We start from the raw sequence: 13,850 nt of genomic DNA, 5'->3' as shown, positions 1-13,850 counted from the left end.
GAAGGAAGGGGGGGAGGGAGGGAAGGAAGGGGGGAGCCAGGGAGCCACTGTAACAGGAGAGGCTGCAGCTGACTGGGAGGCAGGCTCAGGTCCTGGACAAGTTGTTCTAATCTTAGAAGTTACGCCTCAGCTTTCTGCTGCAGCCTGAAGGACAAATGTCCCAGACCCCAGGGCACACACACACATACGCTGTCACTCCCACTTGGGAAACAGAAATGGCCCCTAGTGACTGGTATTCCCGGGGGCCTCCAGCGGGCTGCCACAGACCCCAGGGCTCCAAGCAGCCCTGGCGTGGTGGCCCCCTGGAGGCCAGCCCGCCCCTCAGCCTGGAGGGGCGATCAGTGAGCGACATTGGGACATCGGGTTTCTTATGGGACTGAGCAGCGTGGGAGGCGCGCAGGGCAGGGGTTCTGAACGCACCGTGCAGAGCGGTGAGCGGCAGGTTCACTGTGGCCTCGGTGAGCGGGCTCGTCCACGTCACCCCCGCCAGCCGGGCACGGGCACTGCTTGCCCACTCTCTCCTTTGCCCTGAAAAGGAAGACAAGCCGGGCTGTTTGGGGGCCGCCGGGCTGACCAGAGGGCCTTCGCACCCGAAGCCGTCACAACCCTTCCCAAGCGTTCCAGCATGCCGGGCCTGGTCCTGACACTTAGACGCAGCACAAAGCATTCTAGCCGAAGCTCAGCCTGGTCGTCCTTGTCACAGCACAGAAGGGTGAAGCCACTTGCCCAGGGTCACTGAGCGAGTAAGAGACGGAACAGCTCAGTGTGTGAGTCCCGGCCGGCCGGCCCTCCTCCGCCAGGCCTTTGGTAATTCGGCAAAGAGGCACTGACCACCGCTCGGCCCCGGGCGCTCAATCAAGCAGGGAAGGCACGACGCACGCGCACAGGGCCCTGGGGTAGGGGGGGAGCCACGAGGGCGTCTGCGCACCCGCCCCGCCTCGGCCAGGCCTCTCTCTCCAGGGCGTCCCAGCAGCCCCTTCTGACCGAGGGCAGCGGACACACCCCTCTTCAGGACGGGTCTTAGTGGGATGAGAACCTGGGGCTTGTCTGGCCCCCCAGACCCCCAGGCGCCCCTGGGCACCCCTCCGGGACCCAGTCTCCTTCCCCACAGGCCCCAGATCCACACCTGGGGCCCAGTACATCTTACATGGTCACGACACGTGGTCGACCAGACGGTTTTTTTGAAGATCTTCGCACGGAGGAGCCAATTGCAAATGCTGTTCAAAGGCCTCGTCACAGCTCCTCTGCTTGCAACTGCGTGACGAGCGCCTGGCGTGGCCCCCGGTGACACACGAAGCAGGGCCGAGGGCACGCCTGCTGCTAACTGTCACTTCCTCTTGGTTTTCCAGGAAAGACCCACAGAGGCCAGTGCCAGCGTGGCCCCCTCGGCGGCCCCCTCGGTGGCCCAGCTGGCTGGGCGGTTTCAGGAGCAGGCGGCGGCCAAGGAGGTGAGCCAGGTGGCCTTGGAACCCCCCTCCCGGAAGGGGGCGGGAGGAAGGGGAAGGCTGGGTCAGGCCCACAGGAGAGGGGGCGAGGAGGCTCGGTGATTACCAAATTAGGAAGAGCAGCCACAGAGGGGTCCCCCTGAATGCCAGGAATGTCACCTCTGCTGGGCCTGGCAGGGTCTTTCCCAGCAGAGTGAGGCTTCGCTTGCTCCTGGGAGGAGGGGGGAGGGGGAGGGGGCAGGGAGAGGGAGGGCAGGGGGCTGGCCCGCCCGACGGACGCAGGAGACGAGGGTCTAGATCGGAATCGGGGGTCTGGGTCGGACCCCATCTTGACGATCCACCGGCAGAGACGGGTTTTACGCAGCTGTGCCAGGTCCGGGCCGGCTCAGAATAAGAGGTCCCCACACGGCTTCCACCGTGGAGCCTCGGAAGTGGGGCGCCAGATTCCCGGGTCGGGAGGGAAGGCGTCCAGCGGCCTGAGAGGTCTAGAAGGATTCTGCTGTGGGGACAGCGGCGTAACCCCGGAGAGATCTGGGCTAGCTTGTCCGGGGCCCCCCAAGTCCGAAGCACTCACTGGAAGTGGGGGAGGGGTCTAGCATGGCCCCCCGGGGGGACCGAGGTCCAGGAGTCACACTTCCTTGGGTGCGTCATTTTGCACTTGGTCCGTGATTTCTGGACAAACGAGACTGTCCGAAGGGTAAGGAAGACAGTGTTGTTGATCCAAGGCTCCGGCAGCGCCCGGCAGCTGGGTGGGGGGTCGCTGGACACGTGTGGGCCGGTGGGCCCGGCTTAGGGAGGAGCGGCTGCGAGCCCGCGAGGGAGCGAGCGCTAGACAGCGTCAGCTCGTACAGCCGATGGCCGAGGGCCCGCCATGCCGCCCGCCGTGCTCGCCTCCTCCGGGCAGCCCTAAGCATTCCCCGAGCCAGTTTCTGCTGCCTTCGCCTTCCTCCCTGTTGCCTGATCCGCTCCCTCTTCTTCCGTGTGTGTCCGTCTGTCCCCCTCACCCCAGATGCCCGCCATGCCAGCCAGTAAACCGAGAAGGAAGCCGCCGTGCTCCCTCCTCCTGTTCCCCCCAAAGGCGGAGCCGGGCCACAGCGATGAGGCGGTGAGTGCCCACGGGCCGAGAGTGCCGGTCACGCATCCTCCTCCTCCTCCTTGCAGGGAGGGCACGAGGTCCCCACGTTCAGGGCTCACGACCTGTGCAGGCAGTTTCTCCATTTCAGGTCCAGGAACGAGTCTCCTGTTCCTAATGCTCCCTGAATCCTTGACACGGAAAACGAGGCCCCCTCCTCCCGCCCTTCGTGATCCGTCGGCGGCAAGAACACTATTTTTCAAGCCCGGGAATTTCAGCGAAGACAACGGGCCCTGTAGTTTTACCACCGCAGACCCGGGAGCCGAGGGAGGGACCGTCCACGCCCAGGGCTGATGCACGTGACCCTCCCTGGGCAGACGGCACCTGCAGGGAGGTACGCTCACATCAGGCAGACTCGTGCAGTGAGAATCAGGAGGCGTCGTGGGAAGGCCAGCTGCTGTCGGGGTCCCTGGAAGGAAGCCAAGGTGCACGCGAGGCCACGTCATCTTCAGATAGAAATGGCCAACGTCACCCACATCATACAGGCTCTGGCATCTCAGACTGTGGTCAGCAAGGGACGCCCGGGCTGCGTGCCCACTGTGCTCCGTTATCCAGCTGCCGCTGTGAGAGCAGCGTCCCCAGCAGCCCCAGCAGCCATGAGCCGTCGCTGTGCTCCTGGTCCCTGCCAGAAACGATGTGTACGTTCTCTTGTCCACTCCGGGAGGCCAGGCCCAAAACAGAGGAAGCAAGCCAGCGACTGTCCGGTGCCAGATCCCACCTTAACCACCTCCCCACTGGCTTTCAGGGGAGCCACATCCCAAGGACGGACACCTGACGACCTTGGGCAAGCCTCGTTGCCTCCATTTGCTTCCCCGTGAAGTGAACTAAGGTGGTCCAGTGGTTTTTGAACCTTTTGTCAACCAAGGCTTGTAAGCAGAAGCCCACGGCGGCTCCCGCTCAGGTGCAGGGAGAGGGGGCCCAGAGCCCCATCTGCTCTGAGAACAACCCCGCCCCCCACACACCAACGAGGGTCTTCTTCTGGGGTGAGAACCCCAAGAAGCACAGTTTAACAAACCCCTGAGTGTTTCGTTGGGCCTTCTCAAGCACTAACATTGCAACCTTGTGGCTTCGTGGGGCGGTCGGTCAAGGCTGTGACACGTCAAGGTCGACTTCTCCTGTGACCGGCACCCTCTGGGCTCGGTGTCTGTGCTGGGACAGGTCGAGGCTGTGGCCGTCGGAGCCCACTGTGAGGCTGCCCCTGCTCACCCGGATGTGGTCCCCGAGAGTCACTGCACCACCCTGGGCCTGCTTCCTGTTCTGTAAAATGAGACAAGAACTCTAACCAGACGTGTGAGGGCGCGAGGGGGACATCGTATTCCCTGGACAAAAGCGGAGCGACTCAGGTTAGCTCGGTGGCTCTGGGAGGAGTAAATTCACGGGCGTCGTGCCAGGGAACACCGCCCAGCCGCTCAAAGCCATGTGACAACCAGTCGAAAAGGACGGTGGGTTTAGAGCGAAGCCCACCGGCCGTGACAGGCGGCCCGCACAGGGGAAGGACATCGCCTCCAGCATCCGTGACTTTTCGTCGCCTTAAAATTCACACAGAAATAAAATGGGCCACCAGCTTTGTCTGGACGGGTTGGACGGAGGCTGCGCCCACAGCTCGCATGTTCTCATGAAGCTCGGCCTGCAGGAGCCCCGAGGCCGGGAGCCTGGGGGCCTGGAGGGGGACCCAGTAGGGCTGCCTAACGCAGTGGTGGACAGCGTCTTCCCACCCCTCGCCCTCCCTGCCCGCCCCACGCCTGACAGGGTGGGGTCAGCCCCTGCAGGCAAGGTGGCCAGGGATTACCATCTCAGGGGGGCCCGGGCAGAGGGCGGTTTAATGTGGCCACAGACCCTGCCTTGTCTACCCAGAGAAGGGCTGAAAACACTCCCAGCTGAAAAATCGGGTCCCCAACTTTAAGATATCATAGGAATGTCCTATTAGACATATACGCGTCCATACGGAGATGGAAGGCTGGCCTTCCCCGCTGCGCAGCCACCTGCCCGAGCCGGCTGCGGAATGGTAAGGGAAATGCTGCCACCTGCTGCTGTCCCCCGGAACTGCATGAGCGGCTATTTCGGATTCTTCCTACTTCGGCGTTCGGTTCCCATCGGCGAGGATTTTGTGGAGAGGAGCTGGGTTCCCAGCCCTGTCCTGGGCCGAAGGGGACGTGTTTCTTATCTCCCACTCTCTTCAGCAGACAGTGGTCAGACGGGGAAGAGAAGAGTTTAAGTGTCACACGCGGTGGGCTTCGTCGGCAAAATCGTAGCTATGGTTCCTAAAACTGTACCTTCAGAAACACCGGCTCATGTGAAATTTCACCGTAAAACTCGGAGATTAGGACACCGGTTTGGGCCAGAAGCCGTCTGTCCTCGCCGCGGACGCGAGGCTCCCTCCGAGGGTGCCCAGGGAACACGTCTGACGGTGTAGGGTCCCGGCCGGGGGCACGCGGGCCTGGGAACCACGGCTTCCGGCCCGCCCGCCTGGGTCTTGGCTGAGGCGGCCGAGGCCGCGGCATCCACCCGGCTCCCCGAAGCAGAATGAGCAGGGGCTGGGGGCCTCCCGGGTCCCAGCCAGTGACTGGCCCACTGCCACACCTGCCCCGCAACGCGGGGCCTCAAAAAGGCCACAGGAGTTCGGCCGAGTCGGTCTCCTCCTTCCTTCACGAAGATACAACCGTCTCATTCGATGCGCATCGCAGAAGGTGTCTAGGGGTCGTCGTCATTCCTCTTATGACTCACGTGAGTCAGTACGTGGGGGCGAGAGGCAGGGACCACGTGGGGTCTGCACACTGTAGGGACATCGCTCCTCTGCCTCGGCCTCTGTCCAGCCCCGGGAAGTCCTTCCCCTTCTTCTTCTCGATCATCATCATCATCACCATCGTCATCATCATGTCTTTATTCCTGTGCGTGAGGATCCATCTACCTGTGCGACCAGACTTGATCATAGGGATTTTGCACAAAACAAGGAGTCCATCTTTTAAGATAATATAATAACATAAAAATCAGAGACAGACAAGATTTCCGCGTGCGTTCATCACAAAAATATCTTCAACTCACAGAGCACGCGGAATGAGATATTTATATACGCACCACCGTCTGTTCCCAGAGCGCAGAGGCTAAGTCATGTTCCTCCCTGTATAACCAGCGCGGTGTCTGGAATCTGGTAGATATTCAATAAATGTCCGTTTAATCAAAATGAATATTCCATGCTTTGGAAAATGATAATTTACAAACAACACACCATTGATGAGATTTTCCAAAATATCATTAGTTTAGGGGAAGAATTTCGAACACACCCATCGGGTTTCACTCTGGGGTGGTGGTCCCTTGTTTTGTTTGTGACCAGCAGACTGGATGGTCATTTCACCCTGTCTCCTTGAAATGCCCTTCAGCTGCTGGCTCCTGTCGTCCAAGGTCGGGAGGTTAGACAAAGTCCCCTCAGACCCAGTCTGTTCCTTCACGATGGCTACAGACTCATTCTTCCCAGAACAGGTGACCCGCGTCTCGGGCTGTCCCGCCCACTGTCATTCACAGATTCAGTGGTCTTGTTAGTGGACAGGTGAGGGAGGGACGGAGGGCCCCACCCGGCCCGGGGGGTAAGTGGCCACGAAGCTCAGTGGGGAGGCGCTGAGGCCATGTTCTCTCCTCTCCGTCCGCCCGTGGCTTTGCCCCCCGCCAGCACCCTCCCCCCCTTCGCCTCACTCATCCGCTTGTCTCGCTCCATTTGCTCTACAGAAATCACCATCCAGCGCGAGCCAGCCCCCCAAAGTCAAGGTGAAGAGCTCGCCTCTGATCGAGAAGCTTCAGGTGAGTGCTGCCCGTGGCCACCCCTTACCCAGCCCCCTCCTATCCAACATCTGCATGTCATGTGTCACCTGGAGAGTTGACCTCCGATAACCAAATCGCTCTAAAAATTGAGGACCTCTACCTGAAGGGCAAAGGGCTGAAATAAGGACCATATCCAGCGTGAGCTTGTGTAGTTAACTCCTAAAGGTGGCTGATGAATAACAGGGTGCCTCGGCAGTCTTGTGGGAAAAGCACATTATATGCAAGAAACGCTCCAGGAACAGCTGGTCCTCTCCCCCAAGGCCTGAGCGCAGCCACGGTCGGCATCGGTCTAGCGCGGGGTTGAAATGCAGCCGCTCACGTGGCACTAGGAGGGCCGGAGTCGTCGCCCGGGGAGCTGTGCCCTGCCCCTCCCCCGACCCCCGCGTGGTCCCCGCATGCCGTGCCCACAGCTGGCCTGGCTTTCCCAGAATGTACATGAGGCGTAAGACCCCGCATCTGGGTCACAGTCTTATTGGGGGGACAATATTCGCACACGATATGATAAGAGACACGGCGGAGAGTAAACGCCAGGGATGAGAGCCGCGTGTAGCCGCCAGACTCCCGCCGCCCTCCACTCGGGCCGGGCCCGGTCCTTGCAGGAGGCCGCCTTGGGTGTCACAGCATCTCCGGTCCCTGTTCAGCGGGTGGCCAGTAGTACTCTCCCACAAGTTGGGACAACAAAAAAAGGTCTCCAGACATTGCCAAAAGTCTCCTGGGAGCAAAATCGCCGCCCTCCCCCATCCCCGCCACCCCGAGTGACAACCAATGCTCCAGAGTTTTGCAGGAGAGAGCAGAGCGGGCGGGGTAATTGATGAGCGCTGTGTGCGACACCCATGCCCCGTGATCACCCGTCAGGACAGGAGGCCGGGAAGCGGCGGGGAGGTGCTCCCGGTATGGGGACAGCGTGACCTAAGCACAGAGGAGTGTTAGGAGCTGGGCGTGACTCGTCTGGGTGGGGCCTGTGTACAGTCCTCCCGCTGTCACCGCGGCCTCCGTGCAGCCCCCAGGAGCACGGCCGGGCCCTCGTGGGCCGCACTGCGCAGCGGTGCACTGACGCTGCGGGAGGGGTGTGCCGGGACCAGGAGCCCCACCCTCTGCCGATCCCAGCTACGGGCGCCCACAACTTGGCTGCCAGCCTGATTTGGGGGTCAAGGAAAGCACTTCTGGCTTCAGCCACGAGCCTGCCCTATGCAGGGCAGGAAGGGGTCCCCCCGGAAGTTGAATTCGTCCTGAGAAGCACCGACTCACCCTGGCTGCAGGAGAGAGCAGGCTGCCTGCTACTCTCAGAGGCCACGGGGGACCCGCAAACACACCAGGGTCAGAAATCAGCTCCCGCATGCCCTGTGCCCTGCAGCCCGGCCCCCCGCCCCTCTCTCGTCACTGCTGGCCCTCGCTGGGAAACGCAGCCACTTGAGAACCGAGCGTTCACCTCTGACTGTTCCATCTCATCAAGAGTGGCGACACTGTGCCGACAAGGCCAGATCCCACAGGAACCTTGCTTTGTTGGGACAGAACTCAGAAACGCATCCTCTGCTAGATTTTTCTCCTAAATATTCTGTTAGGTGAGTTACGAACTATGCTTTTTCTTCACTCAGGTCACTCATAATTCAAAGTTCACGTTCCCTGGGCTCGAAAGATCCATTTTACCTGCAAGCAGTTTCACAGGGGGAGTTTCTCAGCTTGAACTGGAAGGGGCATGGGGACCTCGAATGCCCAGTTCACGTCCCTTCTGCCGTGAAGGATGAGCTGTCACAGCCTGCGTGGGCTACAGCCATCCCCTGGGACTCACCTCACGCTGCTTTCTCACATGGCGTGAGCTCAGTGTTGTTACTTAACTTCTATATTTGTAAATTTTGCCATGACTCGGTCCTGTCTGTATGATTAGTTCTTCCTTAAAATCGCAATCACCATTCACATACCTTCCTCCTAAGCACGGATCACGCTCTACGTCGTCTGTGAGTCCTCGCGTGCATGCAGGAGTCTGCCAGGACACGGATGCCCACGGCAGTCTGCAGGGACAGGCTGTGGCTGCAGGCTGTGAATCGGGCAGTGGCAGGAGAGAGGGCAGGGGCCAGATCGTGAGGGACTCTAGAGGTGTCGGGCTAAGTAGTCTGGACAAATGAAGGATCCGAAACTCAGAAAGCCTGCGGGACTCACGGCAGGTCACACAGCTATGAGATGGCAGCACCAAGGGTTGAGGCCCTCGCCCAATCTCCGCGTGGCTGCTTTCCTGCCCCGCCACCTTCTCCATGGCAACAGGGTGGGTCTGGGAGTCACACTTCCTCCTCCACCCAATCCATGGCTCCCTGGGGCCTTGGTTACCTTGGGGTAGCCTCCTCAGCAAGCTCGCCCTCAGGGTTCACTGCGATCTGGTTCCAGCTGCACTGTGACCCCCCCCCCCGTGGGGGCTCCCACTGGCACCTGCTCTGCTGGCTCCCCCGGAAGGCCCAGCAGCCTGCTCTGTCCGCCCCTCTGGCCAGCCACCAACGGAGACCCTGTTTCCTGGGGCCCGAGGGGCCAACAGACCTGGCTCGAGTGCCAGATCAGGGTCCTCGGGTGTGATGGAGGGGGAACTATGCGTCCCCACAACTAACAAACACCCAGAAGGGGTCAGTACTGTGCCTCCGGCGAGGAAGCGGGGAAAGGGGCCGCGGACTCGCCGCGAGGTCCCGGGCCTGCGCGTCGGCAGGTGCGATTTTGGCCTCCTCGTCTCTAGCATGGGGCTGTCCCGGGCACTCCTGTTGGGTCCAGGTCAGCAATCTGGGCTTTCTGGAATGCGGCCTGGACTGAGCCAGGTCGCCGGAGCCGGGCCGAGCAGGGGTGCTTCCAGCAGCGGGACACGAAGCGACAGAGGGGAGCGGTTAGGAAGTCACGCGAAACGCCCCGTGTCGCCAGCCTCGCCGTCCCGAGGCCAGGCGACCGCCAGGCCGAAGCAGGAACCCGCGTCTGCTCCCCGGCCCCCGACTTGAAACGTCTCGTCTTCTCTCCACAGGCCAATTTAGCCTTCGACCCAGCGGCCCTGCTGCCGAGGGCCTCACCCAGGAGTCCTGGACTCAAGGCCGCGGTGTCGCCATTCCACAGCCCGCCGTCCACCCCCAGCAGCCCTGGCGTGCGGTCTCGGCCCGGCGAGCCAGAGGAAGTGCCCGTCAGCTTCGACCAGCCTCCGGAAGGCAGCCACCTGCCCTGTTACAACAAGGTAGCGTCTGGCCCGCGTCTCGTGGCCGCCGGTGGGAACGCGGGCACCGGGCACCCTGAACCTTCTGGACCCTGTCGCCGTCCCGTGATAACGACGAGGACACACGTAGGCTGTAGTCAGGGCTGGGTATCAACAGATCGGAAATTCTCCTCTTCTTGGCAAGTGACCCCTGAGCTGAGATCAGCCCCCTCCCCATCTCTTCCCCTCTCCTTCCCTGTAACTGTCACCGGAAGTCAGGCTTAGGGACAGAGTGCTCTGTCCTCGGTGGAGAGAAAGTTCAGAGCTCAGGACCGATCACAGCTGGGTGCCGTCTTCCGGGCCATTCCAGAAACTCCATCTAGCAGCGAGGTCAAGTGTGTAGAAACAGGCGAGGCCCGAGGAAGCCAGCTGGAGTAAGGACACGATGGGCGGGCTTGAGCCTGCTGGCGGGGGACAGAGGGGACATCCCGCAGCCTGCAGTGACGGGGGGAGAGGAGCCCAGGGGACGGCCTCGTCTCTCACAGGGTGTCCTTAGGGAGCAGGAGTGGGGTGGGAGGCACTGCCACCTGATCATAATACCGGGGCCGTAGCATCTGGAGGGTGGCCAGGGAGCGGGCAAGCTCACGTCTGAAGCCTGCTGGTCGTGAAGGCCGGGGCCTCGACCGCCCGCGGGGCTGGCCTCACCGTGGTCTCAGGAGGGGGTCCGGACAGGCTTCGAAACCAAGTTTTCATCCCAAACCTCTGACATGGAACGAGGATGACAACTGCCAAAACGTAGGTCAGTGGGAAAGTAAAGTTTACGAAAATAAAGTTCATGAAAATAAGATTTAATTGACATAAAGTTTTAAAGGGCACATCCCTTGAGTAAACTGGGGCATCTGAGGCATTTCCACTGAACTTCTGACGAAGTCAGCTGGGCCCAGGTGGGCCCCGACCCCCAGATGCACACGCCTCCCGGGGAGGAAATGAACTTGAGGTGGCCCCGCCGGACGCTCCCAGGACGGTGGGCTTGACACGTAGGAAGCGAAGGACGCTGGCTGCGTGGCGTCCCCAGTGCCGGCCGGCTTCATGGGGACAGCAAGGGCTGCGCTGGGGGAGGGAGGAGGCTGGTCACCAGCTGGCTGTCCAACCCTGCACCCCGGGAGGTCCCTGTGCCTGGGCCAGGCCACCAGCAGGCCCCTAACCTTCTTCTCTGTCGGCTTCACCTCTGTCAAAGTATAATTTCCAAAATGCTAAAACATGACTCTTATAGAAAATAGAGATAGATTTTACTCAACTTGTCGATTTACAAGGAAACCTTGTAAGATGTAAAGCTCATTCAAAGAGCATTGAAGAATTGGAGCGTTAGGATGACTCCACCCCGCTGACCGTTTACAGGGCGATTAAATCGTAGCTCAGCTTTCTCACCGGATGGACGGCATCCGCCTCTCCGTGAGATGAAAACCTGCAGCTTGCCTGGCACCTTCGCACCTGCTGGGCTACGATCCCTAATCGGAGGCCGCGGTCCCGTGTCCCCCGGGAGGTCCAGCGCCCCTCGGGTGCCCGTGGAGCAGGGCTTCGGACTGCCTCCGAAAGAACCTGCAGTGCTCTCGGCCTTTCTCAGGGGTTTGGGGTAATTCTCCCGAATGCCTTCTCGCAGGTGCGGACGAGGGGCTCCATCAAAAGGCGGCCCCCCTCCCGGAGATTCCGAAGGTCCCAGTCGGACTGCGGGGAGCTGGGCGACTTCCGAGCCGCAGGGTCTCCCCAGGAGAACGGGGCCCGGGAGGAAGATGGGGACGAGGTGTTCCCCCCCAAGGGCGAGGGGGCAGTGGGGAAGGAAGGCAGGAGGAGCCCCGGGCCCCGCGAGGAGCGCCCCCTGAGGAGGACGGCCAGCTGGACGGAGAAGCCGGAGGAGAAGGGTCCGGCCTGGGAGGGGGCCGCACCGGACGGCCGAGGGGAGGCCAGCGAGCCGCCCGCTGCCCCGGGCTCGGAGGCCAAGGACGGGAGCCCCTCGGGGGAGACCCCAGCCCAGGAGCAGGTGGAGGAACTCGCCGAGCTGGAGGAGGATGGGGTAAAGAGCCAAGACGAGAAGCCGCCGGAGGAGGGGGCTGTGCCGCAGGAGACCCCGCAGAGTCCCCCCGGAGGGGCGGAGGGGAAAGGCCAGGAAAAGCCGGAGGAGGAGGCCGCTCCGGAGCCAGGCCACAGCCCCAGGACCGGCCAGGCCGAGCCGGAGACCAGCGGCGAGGTCCCCAAGACAGAGGTAGGTGGCCCTGCTTGCTCACCCGGGACCGGGGAGGCCAGGGCCAGGGCCAGGCCCTTTGTCACATGCCACATTCCTCACAGCCCCATCACAGGCCCAGGAGTGAGACAGGCTGTCACGGATGGCGAGGGGACAGGAGGACAGATAGGGAAGCCTGTGTCATGCTCTCTCGGGGTTCCCGCTGGCCCAGAAGTCTGGGGCACTTGTGGGTGTGGGCGGGGTGAGCTGGACTGGGCACCGCTCTGTGACCGAGGTCCTGCTCCCCAGGACACCAGCCACTTCGGTGCCTCCACTTAGTAACAGGAAGACCAGCCGCCTTCCTCATCCTCTCAGAGTGTCCATCCCCTCCTCCCTGCGCCGGAGGACGGGCCCCTTCTCCCTGACACGACGCCCCGTGCGGGGCTCCGGCGGCCCCGTGCCGCGTGCCCGGGCGGTCGCGAGCGTGCTCGCCTGCGTTTTAACCGAGGTCATCCTGCTGCCCGTCCAGCTCCTGCTTCCCGCCTGCAAACACGCCAGGTCTCTCCGGCCCTCAAGAGAGCCCCTCCACTCTGCCCCACTCACACGCACCCCACTATGCCCTCTGTCCCCTCTCCTTTGTTCCCCCTGGTGACCCTGCTCTTATCAATGATGTTGAAAGTCACAAGTGCCCTCCCAGCCACCAAAGACTGGTCACGTCTCAGTTCTTGTCACCCGCACCTCTGCAAAGCAGCTGGCACTGCAACCCGCCCCTGAAACCCCTCCCGCCCTTGGCCTCCGTCTGGCCGGGCTGCCCTGCCCCGCCCCTGCCCCCTAAGGAAGAGTGGGGGCACTCGGGCCTGGGCCGGCTCCCCTGGCTCCACCGCCAGGCTTCAGCCGTCGAATTTTGTGAACACTGCTCCCCCCGGGCCTCCCTGTCCCCTGCCGGGACTCCCGATGGCTCAGCCCAGCCCGGCTCACCCTTGGCCGGACCGCACCCCGCGGCCCACGACTCACCCAGAGCCCGGCCAGCCCCTCCCCCCAGCGCTCCCCAGACCAACTCACCCTGCTCGCTCGGTTCCTCCACCATCTTCCCCTGAACCCCTGAAACCCCGACTCCCCCACCAGCCCTGCCCGTTCCTGCCCCCGAAGTACCGACTTCCCTCCTCCCTCCCTGTCACCCCCTCTCCGAACACCATCCGCCACGGGTCTCCAGTGTCCCGGAGCTTTCTGCCCCCGAAGTACCGACTTCCCTCCTCCCGCCCTGTCACCCCCTCTCCGAAAGCCATCCGCCACGGGTCTCCAGTGTCCTGGTTAGGGCCTTCCACGTGCTCTGTCTCTCTCCATCCACAGTGCCATGACCCCGTGTCCCCCTTCCTCATCTCTGCAGTCACGAGTCACCCCTAGCAGATCTCCCGGTCTCCAGACCCGCCCCGTACCTGGGCAGCGGATCCATCTTCCTGCAAACGCCAGCTCGGCCGTCTGCCCTCCCAGCCCCAAACCGCTTCCCCGCTCTCTCTCCAATCCATCCTTCCCCCTCTGTGGACAGGGCGACACCTCTGTCCAGGACACTAAAATGTGAAGACGGGCTCACTGTGACGAAGCTGCTGGAGACGTGTCTTCGGAAGCGGCGGCCACCGCAGCAGCGGACGACGCGGGGACCGAGGCGGCTTGAAGACCCCGGTGCTCGTTTCCCCTGCTCCACCCCGTCCCCGTCCCCGACAGAGCCTGGACCTGAGCTGGACCTGAGGGCGGCGGGCTTTTACCAGCGCGAATGTGTGTCACGTGATGGACTTGGTTTAAAAAAAAAAACAAAGACTTATTTAAAACAGTTTACAGCGATGACAAGTCCCCAGGGATACTGGTCCGCCTACGGGGTCCAGACACGCTCCACACCCGCCCATCCCCGCGGCTGACCTCACTCAGAACTGGACTCTGATTTAGCGGATCGGATTTCATGTGTGTAAAGTGATAGCCTTTTACTGTTTTGACGTTTTTACCGCAAGAAAATAGCAGTGTTGGAAATACGAGTCCTGTGAGTCACAGGCGACCCCGAGACCACCTACAGCACGCGGCTGTTACCATGGGTGG

At 62.0% G+C, this 13,850-nt stretch overlaps 1 protein-coding gene across 1 annotated transcript in view; it reads left to right on the top strand.

Moving 5' to 3' along the window:
- The window catches only part of RCSD1 (RCSD domain containing 1), a 29,394-nt gene extending 16,100 nt beyond the window's left edge, over positions 1-13,294 (top strand). Inside the window, exons 3-8 of the mRNA XM_025044008.1 lie at positions 1,350-1,448; positions 2,455-2,550; positions 6,298-6,369; positions 9,383-9,586; positions 11,205-11,804; positions 13,113-13,294. Coding sequence (XP_024899776.1) covers positions 1,350-1,448; positions 2,455-2,550; positions 6,298-6,369; positions 9,383-9,586; positions 11,205-11,804; positions 13,113-13,166 — 1,125 coding nt within the window. The 3' untranslated portion in view covers positions 13,167-13,294. The remainder of the gene's footprint in view (positions 1-1,349; positions 1,449-2,454; positions 2,551-6,297; positions 6,370-9,382; positions 9,587-11,204; positions 11,805-13,112) is intronic.
- Positions 13,295-13,850: the final 556 nt, after the last annotated feature.

Source organism: Pteropus alecto, unplaced genomic scaffold (assembly GCF_000325575.1).
Source record: "Pteropus alecto unplaced genomic scaffold, ASM32557v1 scaffold101, whole genome shotgun sequence".
Taxonomy (NCBI): domain Eukaryota; kingdom Metazoa; phylum Chordata; class Mammalia; order Chiroptera; family Pteropodidae; genus Pteropus; species Pteropus alecto.
This window is presented reverse-complemented; position numbering and strand designations above follow the sequence as displayed.